The sequence below is a fragment of the Umbelopsis ramanniana genome (assembly GCF_025399195.1).
Source record: "Umbelopsis ramanniana AG unplaced genomic scaffold K450scaffold_86, whole genome shotgun sequence".
In the NCBI taxonomy this organism is placed as follows: Eukaryota; Fungi; Mucoromycota; class Umbelopsidomycetes; order Umbelopsidales; family Umbelopsidaceae; genus Umbelopsis; species Umbelopsis ramanniana.
This window is the reverse complement of record NW_026252172.1, coordinates 47,151-64,657: the sequence shown is the minus strand read 5'-3', so window position 1 is coordinate 64,657 and position 17,507 is coordinate 47,151. Positions and strand designations below refer to the sequence as shown.

Genomic DNA, 17,507 nt, shown 5'->3' with positions numbered 1-17,507 from the left:
TATTCCGTTGACGTAGATACGTCTGAGGCTAAGACGTTGCTCAGTGGAGCTGTTGTGAGGGACACGCTTCTGGTGAAAGAAAGCGAGGGCACTCTTAGCATCTGCTGTGTCCGCTGTGGGCTTGTTAGCAATCAGTTTCTGTGCGATGGCCGAGTAGCTCTGCTTTGGTCGTGCAGTGTGGGCCGAAGGTTTCTTAGTCATAGAGGCGTATGTGGAAGCATTTGTCTAAGCGTTGGTGGAAGATTGCGGAAGGTGCTGAGCATTCCAGGGCCCGGGATGTTTAGCAATGTTACTGTGTGGGTGTACGTCAGTCATAGTAACGTTCGTATCAGTATCGTTAGTAACGTTAGTAATTTGCATGTCATCGGTGGGAACGTCAGTTGACGGTGGAACAGCGTGTTTCGACATCAAAATGTTTCTATGAGCTTGTGCTTTCGCTTGGGCTGGCGCTTTAGGCAGAAGCTGTTGGTAATTGTGGTTCATGGCCGAGAAGTCTTTGGTTAAGTTATCGATGGACTGTTGCAGAGCAATTATCTGATTAGCTTGCTTGTCCATCTTTGCCAGTTGCAGTTCGTTCGTTTTTTGAAGTTCAGAGAGTTTGAAGGCAAGGTCAGCGTTTTGACGTCGTAACTCTTCTTCTCTTTTTGGAGAGTATCCATTGAGGTGGAGACGGGAGTAGGAGCGACAGCAGTAGGGGATGGACGTTGAGAAACCTTGCGGACAGACGCTGCACGATCATTGTCAGAATAAAAGGGTGAAGCAGCCCGTTTGAGACTGACCTGTGAATCTGAAAAGGAATGAGATTTGGTGCGAGAAGAGCCTAGAAAGTTACGGACCATGTTGCCAAGGCGGGACGTAAGATTTGTCTGTGCTTTAGCCTTGCCTTTGGAAGACTTAGCAGCAACAGGGTCGACATTGTCGGCTGAGCGGTACGAATTAACGGGGTACGAGGAGGAAACGGACATGGCTGGTTCAAACCATTCTTCATGACTCGGAGCAGCAGACGCAATAGCTTGAAAACGGGATTGGTGGTTTGAGGATTCTCGCAGAGGTGAGCGAGATGAAACGGTTTCGCTGGATAGAGATTGGTTAGCCGCAAGGACGGCTTCACGGGCACGTCTTTGCTTTTGTTTGCTTAGGCTAGGAGCTTGCGCTGGACATTAACGGAACCAACGGCAACATAGCGATACTTGGGAGTGGGATGAAAATCTTTAGCGTCGGATAGAGTGATATCTTCGTTTTCGACGAGGAAGTGAGTAGGGGCTTGCTGGGAAGCACGAACGCGGTATTTTTTTTTGCGTTTTATGAATTTTTTGAGTGGGGACTTGTCGTCCGCCATCGCTATTGCCATCAGATGGAGAGGTTGATCGTTGAATTGTCTGCGCGCATTCCAGAATCTCTCTCCATCTTATTCACAGCATCTTCATGCATTCTGCTTGCGAGATCGGAGAGGTTCATTCTTGAATTTTGTCTGCGCGCATTCCAGAATCTGACTCCATCTTAATCAAAGCATCTTCATGCATTCAGATTCTAATATGGGAGATGTTGATCGTTGAATTCTATCTGCGCGCATTCCAGAATGTCCCACCATCTTAATCACAGCATCTTCACGCATTGTGATTGCAAGATCGGAGAGGTTGATCTTTACATTTCAATCCTAACGTCCCTCTCGCGCTATGTCTCTCGCTAAAAGTTTTCTTAAATGCTATCAGGCCCAGCAAATTTGACGACAGCGGGCTTCAAAATATCAATCAGAACCTCCGGTTCATTGAGAATGCCATGAATGTCGTTCTACAATCCACCTTTACCCAACTCCATTCCGTTCATTTCCACCTCCAGTCCATTTCTACACCATTTTACTTTCTTATGTCATATTCTCTCACCATTTCATAATCGGCATCGCCAGATACAAATGATTTAAACTCGACTACTCCTATGCGGCATCAACTCAACCAATCTATTTGTCCTTCTCAGTGATAGCTCATTTGAGCGCCAGGATTACGTAAATTGATTTTCAGGTATGGATGATAAAATTGACCTTAGTAGCGAGCATTAATGTTCATTTTCTCCTGTAAATGCCTAAGTTATATAGACTCAAACTCGCTCTGCGACATCTACGCGCTCTCCAGTATACGGCTGTGACCATGGATTGCCGATTTGAGCATTTGGTGTAATAGGTACAGAGAGGTACATGCCGTTTGTTTTTATGACAAAAATACGTTCATTTCCATTAAAGGCATCTTCCTCAAAGGCAATTGGACTATAGTGAGCTGCTTGATGTCGACTGCAAAGAGATACTGTACTTTATGCTCGCATACAACAAATAAAATTCAAAATACAGGCTAAAGGTGCTCGTTTATGAAAAATGAAGGCACTTATCCTTAGAACCATATCCGCTATGAAGAGTGTCAACGCCTAGCAAATTAGAGAAACATACCTCATATTGTCAATGGTTTCGACGAATTATCGTTCAGAAATACAAATTTACAGACAGTAATGTAAGAAACATTTTCAAGGTTGGCTCATTGTGTCCAGTATGCAAAATGTAAACACCAAAACATAAAATCGAAATTACATAAGTCAGCTAACATTGGTAAATGAAATATCGACTTTGTACACGAATTTTCTCTACCCTTACACCAGATCAACATATATTATAGAAAACAAGGTAAGACTGCGAACAGGTTGCTTTGATCACTGTTATCAACCATAAGGACTTCTCAGCATTACATAAGCACTTGGTCAAGAGGGGAAGGCAAACCTACGTTGAGCAGCTGGAAATATTACCTTTGGCAAGAATTACTGATCGATTTATAAAATTGCAAAAGGAGAGAGTAGAAAGTTGAAAGAGACATCAGACTTAATTTCACTACGAGCTGCGTTTTCATTGATGAAGCAGAGATTAATTTGTATATTCAAAGGCACCTTGGCACTTATTTAGGTAAACCCTCCCCCAAAGGCAAAGCGCCAAAACGATGGTATTTTTCAGCAAATTGGAATGGGTACCTCACCAGAAGCAAGAGTCATAGACATGTCATTGAAAAAAGCTACAGGCTGTTGTATCGTCTAATAAGAGGATAGTGGCTGGTTGGTTGATGTATGACGTTAACGGCAGATTTGGCATGCGTACAGATTACTAACTAACATATTGTGCAATACTATGGGTGTGTTGAATAAAAACAACACCAACGGCTATTATCTGATAACGGACAATGCCCCATCCATGCTCCAATTGCAGTTCGAGATTTAGTTCAGGCTAGAGGTCATAAATGTCTATGCTTAACTATCAATTCCCCGTTCTTGAATCCTGTTGAAGAATTTGTTCAAAAGTGAGGGCTGATATAATGCCAAACATGATGACTGAGGGAGAACGACTGAGTGGTCACCGACAACTCTGATCCTACGGACAGAATGCAAAAAGATGCAGTGATTAAGGTGATGGTGACATGTAGAATAACACCAGAGGCCTCAGTAACTTTTCAAAATCAGGCTGTTATTTAAGTCTACTATATGTAGTCTGCCTGTCTGGGTCGTGGGTTCTCCTCTAAGTATTAAAGTATACACAAAATTAAGCACCTTAAAGAAATGAACATATGCTCTGCTAATCCATAAGTAGTGTTCCACATCTGTGGAATAGGCTAAAGCCCGAATTGAAATGCAGCAGTATGATGCTGTTGCCAATGAAAAAGGTACTAGAGGCAGAGAACATGTAACAATAAAGGATTTTTAGTCTCTTTGGTCCTAAAAATTAGTCTTAAGTCCAACGGACTACAGCCTCCAGCTATAAGTGCTTTTTCATCTTTTCCTTTTATTTTCTAGCGTAATTCAGAGTAAATTTTTCTATATAAACCCATCAATAATAAAATACATGTACTTCATTCATGCGAGCTACGCAAGGGAGGGAAGGGAAGGGAAAGTCATAGCTGGATGTTGTTAAGTCCTCGGACAAGACTTATAATTGTTTAATCCAATGCACATCGTAGTATAAGGAAACCAACCCAAACGAAATATTATTTCGTTTTAGATTTTTGGAACATTAATGTTAACAAACGTGGCCACTTGAAGATCACTGTAAAGTTCTTATGCATTGGTTCCAAGCCAATGGTACTGATCAAATGTTGTTCTATTGTTGGTGCTTTTCTAATTCCTACAGCCTCCTCACCCTTTTTTAAGGAGGTTATGCCATGGCTAATTGCGTTCTCCTCTTTGGACATGTTGGCACTTGCCATATTGACGTTGAGTTTGAACCCCTTATTCGGCCCTAAATAACACATTGACATGCTTCCCTTCAGGTTTCTCTTTCCTTCTTCTCTTATGAGCTTTCTCTTCCTTCGATCCCTCTTTTAAGACTTTTAGATGCATATTTTATTTTTCTTTACCTTTATAATACTCCCAGGTCTCATTTATCAAGAGGCTTGATCACTCCTCTCTTTTGTCTTAAAAAAACGTTGCACTAGCTGACGTTCTTTTCAATCTGTACAATAAAAGGGGTTTATTAAGCTAGAAAAATATAATTCAACTGACAATAAATACAGCGTTTTGAACAAAAAAAAAGGAATTGAACAAGACTGGACAGACGATGTAATTCCGTGATAACCTTTCGAGATATCTAACATTTGCCAAGTTCATGAATCCAGATTGTTCGCTGTAAATCTAAAGGAACTGATAGATGTATTCCATTGGTTTGAAAGATCACAACGATTGCTCTCTACATGTTCTCTAAATAGCTAAATTTGTGTTATAATTCATTATATCTTAGCTTCGATCAATATATCAAACTTCATGTTGAAATATTGTCTTTCTTCTCGCTTTCTGTAAGTTCATAACGAAGTTCGTTGGTCAATTGGTTCATTGACTCAAATATCATTCCGGAGTGGAGAAAGCTCATAGTTTTACTCGAACAAATGAAAGCAATTTCTGATCCATTTATTGATAGAAAAGTATGCTCTCTGATCTCTTTTGTAACAGCAAAGGAGTATACGCCACGACCAAGAAACCTTTTGCTCACTTAAAACCCGATTACTTTCGATAAGTATGAGACAGTTGACTCTTCAGTAATTTATCACAGGTTCTAGTACTCGAGTAAATGAAACAGGTTATATGCAAATCTCTATCACACATTGATACCAATCAATTAGCTTGTAGGTATGTCAACACTGCAAACTGTCTAACATAGTGCAAATTATGCTTGTAAAAGCTAGGTACATATGGCACAGTACGATGCAATCTAACTCTGTTTTCCTTAATTGCTTTGATTCCCATACTCCATCTCATTGGTTTGCTTGATCAACTCCCATTTTTTTATGACACGCCATAGAGATAAGTACGTACTTCCATAGAAGCATTCATGCCATTGCTATCAGGATTATACGTCGGCGAGTTAGCTTGTCGTCCTATATTTAGCAGCCTATCTAAAGCACAAGCTAGTGTAGTCATCGCAGTGAAGCGAAAAACTATCGTTGGTGCAACTGTGTTCTCCCAATTGGTTCCAATCATTTCGCAGTGTATACTCCTAAAATAAATAATGAGGCTTGCATTTTCTTTTGAAAATAATCGTGAAGCAGGTGCCACTGGTTTTTTTTGGTACAGTGTTTACGGACATTTTCGCAAACACCTCCTCCATAGGGATAAGATGGTTGTTCAACAGCCCTTATTCAAGGATTGAGGAAATTGTCAGTAGCAAGATTTTATCATATTGTATGAAGTACCATATAATTCTTCGTTTCATACGTGGGAAGCACCAAAATGGAAAAATGTATTAATTGCCTCATGCATTCATCAAATATGGTTCCATGAATTTACTTTAATGCTATCTGCCATAGCATTTCATGTCAAAGCGAGAGTTAGACCTTTCGCTGCCATGATGAGCGAGAAAAAAGGTAAGTAGAAGATGTCTTGGCCGATTGAAAAAAAAAATATATGATCGATTCTTTGCATGTTAAGATTGAACTTTAATGAAACCAAGCTAACTTATAATTACTCTTATTTACCATAGAAGGTATAAAACGCTTGGAAAATAGTAATGATCGACCAAATAGAAGACATCGAAGAGGTACCTGCATGTTTAACCCTTAGATTTGATCGATGTTGAGTATCATTTGATACTTGAGTATCATCAATCTAAAGTTATTTTTCACGCAACCTTGTTTTCAGGTCATATGTATAAAAGCTCGATCTTAAATGTCAAATTTTTTCAGCACGCGCTTCATTACTCCAAGATACTCTCAAAATGCGCTCAGCCATTCCCATTCTAATTTGCTGCTTGTATGCACTTAGCGCTGTCGACGCCACACCCTTTCCAAATGGAGGAAATGCCGAAGTTCAGCAAGGTATAGTCAAGGCTGCAGAACCTCAACAACTTTGGACCGAAGACAAGAGTGACGTCGATTATAATGATGAGGACGAGGATGGAAAAGGTGGCAATGGTGGCCACAACGGCGATGAATGTGCTACCCGTTTGGTTTCCATCTTAATTGGATCTAGCACCTTAGCCATTCCCTGCTTGGGAACCGGTTCTATAGTGAATCTTAACGGTCTTCTTGCCGGTGCCCTTCCTTCACTTTTCCCTTCTCCATCCCCTTCTTCTTCTTTTGCTAGCTCCTCTGCTGTTTCAAGCCCTGCTTTTTCCAGCTCTGATGTTTCCAGCTCTGATGTTTCTAGCTCTGATGTTTCCAGCTCTGATACTTCTACCACCTCTGACACTACTACTACTACGACTACGACTACGACTACGACTACCGATGATGTTGGCGGCCCTCCCACCACTACTACCACTACCGATACTACCACTACTACCACTACCGAACCTACCACTACTGAACCTACCACTACCACTACTACCACTACTACCACTACTGAACCTACCACTACCACTACTACCACTACTGAACCTACCACTACCACTACTACCACTACCACTACCACTACTCATACTGAACCTTCTCATACCGAACCTTCCCATACCACTACCCATACCGAACCTTCCCATACCACTACTCAAACCGAACCTTCCCATACTACCCATAGCACCCCTCACGGAGAGGCATAGATGATATCAGATAATTTTCGCGTACTTTATTTGTTGAAGCTTTGCTTCAAAGCGAATGCTCAAGTTGATCTTCTCTTGTCTACATTCCCTTTTGCCTACTGGATGATGATGTAATGATGTTAATAAATGAATGTAACGAAGTCAAAACGTGGACTGAGACTTAATTGACACTATCTTCAATACAAGTGGATTATTTTCTGAAAGTTTATAGTGGATGAGGTTACTCACCTGGATATGTTGGGCATTCGCATGCCAATGTTCCACAAGTACAATGGAGCTTTCGACACTGGTGGCATACTCTATTTTCATACTATTAAAAAATATATTGATGCAGCTCTATACAGTATTCAGACTATCATGTATCCCAAAGTTAACAATACACATAACTATAAATTCTCTATCGGTATTCTTATGCCAATTTGAATTCAGGTTTGATCAGCGTGACTTTCTGCAGGTTTACACAGGTTGTGTCGATTAAGCGATTTTGTTCAACTTTCGTGATTCTAAATCTACTATCAGAGCGCTCATAGTATACCGCCCAAACGTTGGATTTATCGGTGTAAAAGTCATAACCCATGTCCATGCATGTCTCTGCCGGTACAGGAAGATGGATAGACAGTGTGCCTTTACTATTTCTGGAAGCGTAGGAAACGCCATTGCTGTTTAAATTATTGTCTCGACTTTGGGTTAATATAGCTTGGAGCACCCTGTGATCCAGTTTTGCTAATCTATTACTGGCGTTGATTGCGGTAACATGTACGTCCAAAGTCCTTGCGCCTATAACAAATGATGCATACTCATTAGTGAGGACGTAGTTTCCATCACTTGCAATGGCTAAATCATAAACCGTCTGTTGTGAAGTTTTGTTGCCGAGTTTGAGTGCTTTTGAAAGTTTTTCGACCTCTGGCAAACTGGTATATCCAATTTTGTGGACAATATCAGAGACGTTGGGTGACGACCTGTACCCATTTTTGCAGTACTTCAGCATTTCGGTTAGCTCGTTCACCGAGCTTAGCATGTAAGTACCAGGTAAGCATAAAAGAATGACTCTAGCTAACGTGGTCCTGTATGCAATGTTGTTTTTGTGATGAGTCCTCCAGTTGTGCAACAGCTTGCCTATCAAGTCCGCCGTAGCGCCAGAGTGATCTGATGTTTGCACCGAAATCTTGTAAAGATACATTGTGAATTCTTTACCGAGATTTAGAAGGTTTCTCACCCTAAAATCCTGCAATTATTCGGCTCAACGAAACCGATGGGAGAGATGGGTGAGAGTGAGATTATGCCTTCTGTGGCAAGGCTGAGGAAACTCCGATTTTCCAAACCTCTCAGCGAGCATCCACTTGAAGAAGCCAATAGAAGACATCAATCATAGGTGTTGACTTTTAGCAACAGTGTGCATATCATTTATGAGACTCATTTCTTTATAATGTATGCATAAATGCATAGTTGTACTTGCTTCTATAAGATCATATTACAGTATCAGTGCCCGGCCTAGTAATTTTTATAATAGGTACAATAGACTCGCGATCTCTGCAGTCGCTATATCCGCTTTCTTCCAAATACTGTATGGATTACTTGTAAATTGATCATATTGCAGCATTCCATAAATTACCAACTCATCATGGCACATGTTACGATACCTCATACATTGAATCTTGAAAACTTCAGTTTTTGAAGATAATCCTAGAATGACACTCCAAAACATGCTTTGACAAGCTCAGTCCGACTTTTCTGCATAATCCCTTAACATTACTAATCTAAACGTCAAATTCGTGTGATTTATTGCGGTAATTCTTTTTTTTATCTATTGTCTAGCATCCTCCGGAACTACTACGACTGAAGGTCGTGTGTAGTATTTGGTGTTATTGTAGACTGACTCGCCGACCTTCCAGTCCTTGACGTCCTTCATAATTTCAGCCTCACGGTTGAGTGCTGCTTGTTGTCGTCGAAAAGCATCTCGATCTGATTCAGCTGTAAGCAATGGTATGAGGTGAATTCTGGACCAAAGGTTTTCACGCTTGAGTTCTCTGCAAAGGATTTCGTAATAGTGGTGAAAGATGGTTGTAGATGAGTGAGAGTAAACAGTGTTAGAAACAATATGTTGACACGGCATTAAGTTAATTAGAAGCTACGCGGTTGAAGCAATTATTTGATGTTGTTACCTTCTTTCCAAGTTTCCTTGAGCAACTCTATAGAACCCGAATGCGCAAACTGCAGTGATGCCGGCGAAAATGACTAATCCAGAAGGTCCTCTCTTTGGAAGGTATCGTCGATACTTGACTTCTGAGTATCCACCAGGAGGTGGGAGATCCTGTGTCGCTGGTGTAGACATTAGAGGCTGGTGACTGAAGCTTTGAAGCAACTCCAAGTTGTTTGCCATACGATCCCTAAATTTTGATGACATCGTAAAAAATCACGTGCATTGACTTTCATAGTGCTTTCTGTGCGGTCGGACTTTTTGAAGATCTTTGATATGGCACGCTTATACTCGCGAAGTACAGTAAAGAAGATAATCAAAGCCCACAATCCACGCTCATCCTTAAGTAAAAGCGTGGATGTCATGGTAACTGATTTTAATATACCATTTACCGCATGGTACCTTATTAAATAAACCTTTACAGATTTACTTGGACTATCTTCTCTTCTTGCAGCGACTGGCGCGTGAAGCCGACGCGGAAGTAATGCAAACCAAAGGGAAACTAATGCAATCACATCACCTCCAAAAAGCTGTAGAGGTACAGTAGCAATTTTAACAGTAATCCTTCTGTCACCACTGCAAACTAATGCTTGCTCTGTAGCAAACACTGCAACAGTTTCGAGGATAATCCACACTAATGCCTCTTGTACATGACAACGATGCTTGCAGGCGTAGCATCCATATCAGTTTTCCAATCAATTCAACGCGAATTAAAGTAACTATTATCAATATTATATAATGATCTGGCACCAAGGATGCCAATGGCAGAGGAAATGACAATTTGTACAATGGCTCTACGTAAAGTCTCATCGATGGTTGCGAAATTATATGCTATGATGATAAGCCTTGACGATGCCGTCAGCTCCACCGCTAACAAGCCATGGCAATTCCTTGTGGAACTGGACACTTAAGACACCTTCATCTGCTTTTCGACGATGCGCAGTGTATTCCTGTACGCATGATCTGGAAGTACTTGAAATGTCCCATAATCTGATTGATCCATCATGGCCGCCAGACACTAAAGTGATACCGCTGGGGTCGATATCAAGCGCAGTTACTCCATCCAAATGGGCAGACATTGTGAATACCGAATTTCCTGCGATTTGATTGCGTCAACTAATCTGCTAAAATGCTAAGATATGGCTGCTGTTCTCAACTCATACTATACCTGTATTAATGTCATAAAACTTGATCAGCTTATTTTCGTGTCCAGTTATTAGAAGCGGCAATGTAGGGTGCGAAACTATTTTGTTTATCTGTGTGAGGCAAGAATTATCTGTTTTCAAAGGGTAAGTAAGTTGTCTTATACGCCTTCAATCATACAAATACGTGCCTGCCGATGGATCGGCTGGTATTGTAAGGACAATTTGACCAGTTTCAACATCAAACACCTTGACCTCCGTGTTTCTGTAAGCCACAGCAAGCTGTCGCAAGTTAGTATGGCAGATGTCAAGGGACGTCGGGACCGGAAGATTTCCTGTATAATTTGTTAGTATCTACTTCATGTAGTCATATATAGTAATTTGAACTTACTTTGCTCATCCTGATGTTCATCAATCACACCGTTATATGACCATGAACTCTTGAGAAGGTTTCCACTCGCACTAGTGTCCCATATCTTAACGGTTCCATCAGCGGATGCGGATGCCAGTGGCAGGTAGTCAGCAATGGCGGTGGGAAACAACTTGAAGTCCCAGATAGCATCAGTGTGACCAATGTATGGTGCTATATTTAAAGCAGAGTCTACAAAATTGAAGACAGATATCAAACATAGCCGCTGCGTTATATTCTTCAGAAACAAGAATCTTACCATATGGAGAATATGGGGATTTATCTGCGGGAGGAAGTTGCCAAACTCTGATGGTGGAATCCAAACTAGAAGAGTACAGACGCCCTTGTTCTGCTGAGATCTCAACTTTGGTTACGCCCATGGTATGGCCGCGATAAGTTATTATAGGATCCATCTCCTCATGCGAACTTCTAGCCAATCTCGTCAGTTGGAATTATAGGCCAAAAGACCCAAAATATGAAGGCTAAGCACTTACTTTTTCTGCATAACTGAGTCTTTTACAATGGAGTTTTTAAGGTCCCATATTTTTATGGTACCGTCATCAGAGCCTGAAGCAATCAAGAGTTCATTGGCATGGAAGCTAACGGATCGAACACAATCAAGATGTCTGTCGCGTCGCACGACTGTCAGCCTTAAAGTACATTTAAGCGAGTAAAACGGTCTCATGTGGTACTTACCCACGGAGGTTGTGTTTAGCTCTCCACATTTTTGGTCTACTCTCAGAATCTGCATCCTCAACCTGATCCATGGACGTGTTAGAGTAATAAACTCAGCAAATATTTATGCAAACAACTTACTTCAACCTCAGCCTCGCTTGGTAGCTTGAGATTGTCCACTTTTCCAAGAAGACTGTCTTTTGAAGACATTGGTATATTGTTCTCTTCTGCGAAAGAAAGTATTAGAATTATATGTGTTAGAACATAATCAGGATACCACTTACGGTGGATTAATCTTTCTGCATTTTTGAGCAGTTTTCGAACTTTGTCTGCACTCAAACTATACTTTTCTTGCACATCCTTCGTCTATTACTTCCATCAGTACCTTTCTAATACCCTACATTCAAATACGCAAAATACCTACCAATTGCTCTTCTTCAGATAGTCCCTTTCGTGATCCGCTGCCTGGGTTGGATTGATCACGCTGTTTTCGTTCCTTTGCAATGTTGATTACATTGTTTATCATAGCAACTTCATCAACGTTGTCTGGAACCTCTACATCAGAGATAGTTGAAGGAATGTCATTGTCTTTATCTACTTTTTGCTGTTGCCCACTCTCGATCTTCCCATCTTGTAGTAAGGAAGTGTTATGTTGGGGTATAAACGTTGACATACTGTCGTCTGGTTGTTTTGGGGTCTGTCGTCTAGCTGCCGCTTTGTTTTCCTCACTTGGATCTTTCAATGTAGAGATGGATTCTGTGTCGTGTTGCACATCTTGGGAGGCTTGAGAGGTAATTTTCGAATATTGGTTCTGCAAGCCTGACGTAAATGCTGTTGTGTATGGTAGCTTGGAGGTTGACAAAGCTAACTGATTGATCTCCTTTAGGCAGCTTTGTGAAATGAATTAGTGTCAGCTCACTCTTCTGAACATAGTGAATATCCCTCTCGGTGACTTACGATTTCAATAACTCTCTGCTACGAGTTTTGGCCTTATCATCTATTTGCGAAGCGACGAATGCAGCAGGTAATTTGTCTTGCGATTCCAATTTAACACTTGCATCTTGTGAGTCCCTTAAAGAAGAAAGATTGGGAGACGATGCTAGCAAATAATGCTCAGTAACATGTTCAAGTAGCACACTCATTCATCCTTATACTACGTACGCGGGTTTGGTGAATCAACTGTACGTGTAAACTCTTCTTGCTGTTGTATAGTACGAGCCTTAGGATTGTTCATATACTTCTTCCTATATATCTTGGTTAACGGAGGAAAATGGTATACCAACGAATTAGTTAGGTTTGCGTACCTTTCCTGTCGTAGCGCATATTCCAACATTTTCACTCGTTTCATCAGATCCAGCTTGAGGTTAGCAAAACCTCGTCTTTCACCTTCAAGTAATGCAATTCGAGCCTATACCAATCGTTCAAGAGTGATATATAGGTTAAGTATAATACTGCTTTCTTTATGGTCGCTTGAGTCGCCGATTTGCTATAATTATGAGAGGCACGTCTCTGCATAATCATCGACTTCACTAGTGGTACCCACATCGTTTGATATAAAATCTAATAGCCAGATAACTCACCTTATATTCTGCTTTTTCTATTTCCCATTCGTTTCTTTCACGTTCGAATCGTCTCCATTCTTGTTGTAGAAAATGTAAAACACCTGGCAAAGTATATTCTGGTGACTGAATTGCCAACGAAAAGTTGGAGGGAATATTGGCATCTTTCATAACGTTGTCCCTCCCATTCAGTAATCGCTGCTGACTCGATTGTGGCGTTTGTTGCATCATATGTCAAGTTGACAGTTTAGTTGAAGATGGTTGATTCCTGATCGTGCGATCAAGCAAAACCCGAGCTCTGAGTTTGGCAAAGCACCTGAACTTGGCTCTCCCGACTCCCAATGTCAAAGTCCGACGTCACTCATGAAGTCCACATTTGAACATACCCAAAACATATCTCAAACATGATGAGTGAATATAAAGGAGATACTTTGCGTGTATATATTATGATAGTTTTTCTTAAGCTTCGGTGACTCAAATGCCGTATTGGAAAATCCACATGTTCTTTAATTGTCAATAGACTGGAAAGTCTCAAGGGTATATCCTGCCGCGTCTACAAGCAAAATTTACAAATATCATAAATTTTATCATAGTGATGCCAATCTATCAATGTGCATTTGATATGCGTCAGGTTCAGTACTGACTTGCTGAGCGTCTCTGATCGCCTCCATTAGCCTTGTTGAATTTAGACTATAAAGAGCGTCCAGACAATCTATAAAAGCAGTCTGATATTTCAAGTTTGATAAGTAATAGCACCGAGTGCAGTAGAAAAGAGAACAAAATATTACCTTCAATTGCCTGTCAGAAGACTCATCTACATATTCTATTTGGGATACTAAAGCATCGATTATTACATAAATTCCTTCATTGGAAATAGTGTTGAATATTGCTGACAGCTGATTGTAAAGTGAAAGGCACACAGTTTGTTTTTGGTCCTTCAATCGCGATAATAGGTTGTGAAGGCAATGCTTTTCAAGTTCGGCGCTAAACTTGCCATCCATTTTGTTGTGTTGCTTTATGAATGCTGTCATTGCCGAAACTGATAATACCCTGGTCTGTTCATCTTCGTCTTGAAGACATTTGGTTATAATATCCAGGATAAAACCTTGTTGATCGTCACCTGGCGTTATACTTTGCGTTTCCAGAGCAGTCGTCAGACAGACAATCGCTTGCCTCCTCAATTGATGTTGAATGTTGAGAGCGCAGGAGCCATTCTGCGGCTCTGATGAAACAATGCACAATGCTATCATTTCCTTTAAAATGATACACGACTGTTCTTTGATATATAACGTGTCTTTATCCATATTGTACAGCCAAGTCATAACGGCCAAACATCTATAAATCAGGCTTTAGAATTGTATTCATTAAATAGAGCGAGCAACCAAAAATACCTTAATCTTGCGCCTATGACAGAGCTGTCAGTATCTCGTCCATTTTTACCATCAGGTTGTTGAGATCCGCATTTGACGAGTACGTTGACTATTTTATTCACAGTATCGCTGCTTTCAATGACTTTGTGTCTGCTTTCCATAATAATAACTTCCAGCATTCGCAAAGATATGGATTCGTCATTCCATTTTTCAGGTGCGTTTCCACGAGGTTTGGCAATGGTTTCGAGAAAGTATGGCAGGTACTGGACAAAAACATCCTCTGGTTTCTGAGATGTACCGTGAAGCATCATGACAGTTTTGACTAATTTTTCCTTCGTATTGACGGAATCAATAATAGTCACCTTGTCTTGCTGAACACCCATCGCTATGTCTTTTCCTGACATGGAGCATAATGCCATCAGCTGTAAAGCTACCAAAACAATTTTGTACCGGTTTTCCTCGCTTAATGGCTCATGCGTTGTCTCTATACAGTGAAGTATTGCACAGTCCAATATATTGGCAGCACTTTCCATGTACCGTTCTTCATTCAGCAGTATCTTTGACAACGTTGGGCTTTTCAAAAGATCCAGAATTCTTGATAATTCATGTAAGCTTATTGCATCTCTCGCTGCGCAGTCTATAAATCGGTCTAGCAGCCATATAGCAGTGGAAGGATTCATACGTGTATCAGCTTCGAGTGTGTTCGAAATCTGTGGAATTAATATGTCGAGATAGAAAGATGACTTTGGAATCTTTTTTGAAGTAACATCAATTGCATCTGCGAGCTGACAAGGAATGCATCATTAGTCGCCAATAATGTTCATTTAAAGCTTTTCTTCTAATCTTTAGTATACATACTTGATTCAGTATTCCTTTCGAATGAACTTCGAGCTCCCGCACGGTCGCAAGCGTTGAAACAATAAACTTCAATTGCATTATTATGTCCTCTTGCAAAGGAAACTTTAGCAAAATTTGTAGAGCACTTAATGAAAGTGTTCGCTGTTGATTGAAGGGAATACACAAGACGTGTGAAATGGAATGAAGGGATCTCTTGAAGGTATGATGTATAAGATTTGTGAGGCCTATTGAAAACTTGAAAATGAGATAATGTACGCAATAATGTATAGAACAAGAAATAAGCTGTATCTTACCAACTGAGGTAGTCTCATTTATGTTACTCGTGGCTGCTAAAATGCCAGCATCTTGCATATCTTTGATACATACATGATCAACGTCGCCAAGCCCTTTCTCACCACACTGCCGTACTGTCGGAATGTCATCAACAGCTGCTGTCAGTAATAGCGGAAGAAGTGCATCCGCGAACTTGTATCGATCTATTGGCGAACAAGTGGTGAGCCATGTGGTATTGCAGCGCGCCAATGCTTCTCTCACGACGGGAGAATTGTCATAGGATAAGGTCTCCATTATGGATTTATCGTGGTCCTCGGTCACTTCCACCAACGGTTTTAGACCAACGAAGTTGGTCACCACCAAACGTTCCACGACCTTGAATAGTGAATAAACTAAATCATCAGATTTAAATTTAAAAAATTGCATTGACTGATTTTTATTTCTTACCTGGATACCCAAGGTGCGAAGGATAGCATGTTTATGTCGTAAAATGGGGGTTACTGCTTTCGTGATCTTGTCACCAAAGTATCCAATATAGCTTGACTTTCTCTCCGTTATCGTCAGTAGCACGCAGCATGCTTCCTTTTGTACATCGGGAAACTTGTCCTTGATACAACCTTGAACAACTTGTACTATATCATCCGCTATAGCCGGTTTTATAGCTTGCGCTGAACATTTAGATAAAAGAAGGTTCAATAGCCTCACAATTCCTAGCCGAATTTCCTCTGATTCTTCTTCAGGCTCTCTCATTTTCGGAGCAATAAGAACTCTCTTTTTGCACAACTCTAGAGTGGCTGCAAGAGCAAAGCTTGTATCAGACGAATATGAAAAAGCGTCATATGTGAACTCCAGACATTGTTCTCGGCATTTTTCGACGCGGTCCTGACATATGCAGTTCAATAATATAGTGTGCGTATTTTGAAGGAAGTCTCGAGCAGTCTCAGGATCCTTGAGTTTTCCCATTCCGCATTCTCGTAAATTACCAATGGCAAGGCGCTTAGCTGTTCGGTCTATTGAATTTGGATTTTGAAGGACTAACAACGACGGTTGCAACGTCTACATTGGCGTCAATATTTTTTAATGACTTTAAACTACAAGACACTCAGGTCATATTGAATTGCTTACTTCCAAAAGGCTTTGCAAACTATCCGCCATGCTAAATCAAGTTGCTGGTGAATTTCGAATGCGAAAGAATGACTCAAAGGAAAGTTCAATTTTTTAAACTTTTTTTTTTTTAATTGTCCAGAACTGCAACCGTAACAAAAATTTCACAGGGTATGTAAATCATAAGCGTTCACTAGCTCGCCTTCGAAGAAGGCCACCGACCATATGTAAACCTATATTGTCTGAAACACCTTGCTTGCCTTGATAGGATTCATCCATATTTGCGTTTCCTTCCTCCAGATCCCGCTGTCGGTCAGGCAGTGGTATCAAGCCTTGTGGCTCTTCCGCCAAGTAGGTACCAGTATTTCTTCGACCAGCTTTTGTTTGTGATTCGACATCTGTCTCCTGGCTCCTTCTAGTAATACGATCCGTGTTTTCATATCGATAGTCGTCACCATATTGTATGCGTACCGTATCGTCTATCTTTACCCTGTTAACATCGCTCGGTGATCGCTTTAAATTGCTGTCAGAAATTGCAGTAGATTTTGAGGGTCCATGGGTCGACCTTCTTTTCAGTCCTTCTTGTCCTAAACTAGCGGTCGATCCGGAGAAACTTTCACCATGTCTATTGCGGTATCGAATAGAGTCCCTACCAGTATCATTTGCCCATTGGAGATTCCTCTCTACATCTGTCGCTGTTGATATTGCCTGCGGTGCGACATCTTCTGGTATGGCCCCAGCAATGGTTGGTGTTCGATGCTTAGGGCTGCTCGTGCTAGCTGATGATGAGGTGCTGCTAAACGTCTTCGATCGAGGTCGTAACTTTGAAGATGAGTTGAAATTGTCTTGTAGCCTCGAACTTGACATTACAG

At 40.9% G+C, this 17,507-nt stretch overlaps 9 protein-coding genes across 9 annotated transcripts; 2 read left to right on the top strand and 7 right to left on the bottom strand.

Annotated features, from left to right (window-relative positions):
• Nucleotides 1-457: 457 nt before the first annotated feature.
• Nucleotides 458-1,050, bottom strand: K450DRAFT_261291 (uncharacterized protein). The gene has a single exon (XM_051592296.1). The coding sequence runs from the start codon at nt 963-965 to the stop codon at nt 531-533; it is 435 nt and encodes a 144-aa protein (XP_051440576.1). The 5' UTR covers nt 966-1,050; the 3' UTR covers nt 458-530.
• Nucleotides 1,051-1,634: 584 nt separating this feature from the next.
• K450DRAFT_261289 (uncharacterized protein) lies at nt 1,635-2,179 on the bottom strand. The gene is made up of 2 exons (XM_051592295.1): nt 2,069-2,179; nt 1,635-1,998 (listed from the first exon to the last, which is right to left on the bottom strand). Exons 1-2 carry the CDS (start codon nt 2,144-2,146, stop codon nt 1,918-1,920), a joined length of 159 nt encoding a protein of 52 aa, XP_051440575.1. The 5' UTR covers nt 2,147-2,179; the 3' UTR covers nt 1,635-1,917.
• Nucleotides 2,180-6,229: 4,050 nt separating this feature from the next.
• K450DRAFT_275537 (uncharacterized protein) lies at nt 6,230-7,048 on the top strand (the record flags this gene model as incomplete). The annotated part of the gene is made up of 1 exon (XM_051593172.1): nt 6,230-7,048. The coding sequence occupies one exon, from the start codon at nt 6,230-6,232 to the stop codon at nt 7,046-7,048; it is 819 nt and encodes a 272-aa protein (XP_051440574.1).
• Nucleotides 7,049-7,271: 223 nt separating this feature from the next.
• On the bottom strand, nt 7,272-8,361 carry K450DRAFT_261281 (uncharacterized protein). The gene has a single exon (XM_051592294.1). It carries the CDS (start codon nt 8,226-8,228, stop codon nt 7,458-7,460), a length of 771 nt encoding a protein of 256 aa, XP_051440573.1. The 5' UTR covers nt 8,229-8,361; the 3' UTR covers nt 7,272-7,457.
• Nucleotides 8,362-8,775: 414 nt separating this feature from the next.
• On the bottom strand, nt 8,776-9,433 carry K450DRAFT_261278 (uncharacterized protein). The gene is made up of 2 exons (XM_051592293.1): nt 9,211-9,433; nt 8,776-9,075 (listed from the first exon to the last, which is right to left on the bottom strand). Exons 1-2 carry the CDS (start codon nt 9,426-9,428, stop codon nt 8,853-8,855), a joined length of 441 nt encoding a protein of 146 aa, XP_051440572.1. The 5' UTR covers nt 9,429-9,433; the 3' UTR covers nt 8,776-8,852.
• A 70-nt stretch (nt 9,434-9,503) lies between these two features.
• On the top strand, nt 9,504-9,985 carry K450DRAFT_261274 (uncharacterized protein). Its single transcript, XM_051592292.1, has 3 exons — nt 9,504-9,611; nt 9,670-9,783; nt 9,847-9,985. The coding sequence occupies exons 1-3, from the start codon at nt 9,522-9,524 to the stop codon at nt 9,871-9,873; spliced, it is 231 nt and encodes a 76-aa protein (XP_051440571.1). The 5' UTR covers nt 9,504-9,521; the 3' UTR covers nt 9,874-9,985.
• Nucleotides 9,832-13,323, bottom strand: K450DRAFT_261266 (uncharacterized protein). Its single transcript, XM_051592291.1, has 14 exons — nt 13,052-13,323; nt 12,776-12,879; nt 12,633-12,715; nt 12,429-12,570; nt 11,896-12,361; nt 11,756-11,837; nt 11,613-11,698; nt 11,493-11,554; nt 11,291-11,422; nt 11,056-11,225; nt 10,779-10,988; nt 10,579-10,722; nt 10,414-10,521; nt 9,832-10,341 (listed from the first exon to the last, which is right to left on the bottom strand). Exons 1-14 carry the CDS (start codon nt 13,259-13,261, stop codon nt 10,070-10,072), a joined length of 2,271 nt encoding a protein of 756 aa, XP_051440570.1. The 5' UTR covers nt 13,262-13,323; the 3' UTR covers nt 9,832-10,069.
• A 140-nt stretch (nt 13,324-13,463) lies between these two features.
• On the bottom strand, nt 13,464-15,679 carry K450DRAFT_261256 (uncharacterized protein). Its single transcript, XM_051592290.1, has 6 exons — nt 15,625-15,679; nt 15,592-15,593; nt 15,259-15,483; nt 14,422-15,185; nt 13,819-14,365; nt 13,464-13,755 (listed from the first exon to the last, which is right to left on the bottom strand). Exons 3-6 carry the CDS (start codon nt 15,334-15,336, stop codon nt 13,618-13,620), a joined length of 1,527 nt encoding a protein of 508 aa, XP_051440569.1. The 5' UTR covers nt 15,337-15,483; nt 15,592-15,593; nt 15,625-15,679; the 3' UTR covers nt 13,464-13,617.
• On the bottom strand, nt 15,680-16,726 carry K450DRAFT_261253 (uncharacterized protein). The gene is made up of 3 exons (XM_051592289.1): nt 16,657-16,726; nt 15,979-16,587; nt 15,680-15,923 (listed from the first exon to the last, which is right to left on the bottom strand). The coding sequence occupies exons 1-3, from the start codon at nt 16,684-16,686 to the stop codon at nt 15,885-15,887; spliced, it is 678 nt and encodes a 225-aa protein (XP_051440568.1). The 5' UTR covers nt 16,687-16,726; the 3' UTR covers nt 15,680-15,884.
• Nucleotides 16,727-17,507: the final 781 nt, after the last annotated feature.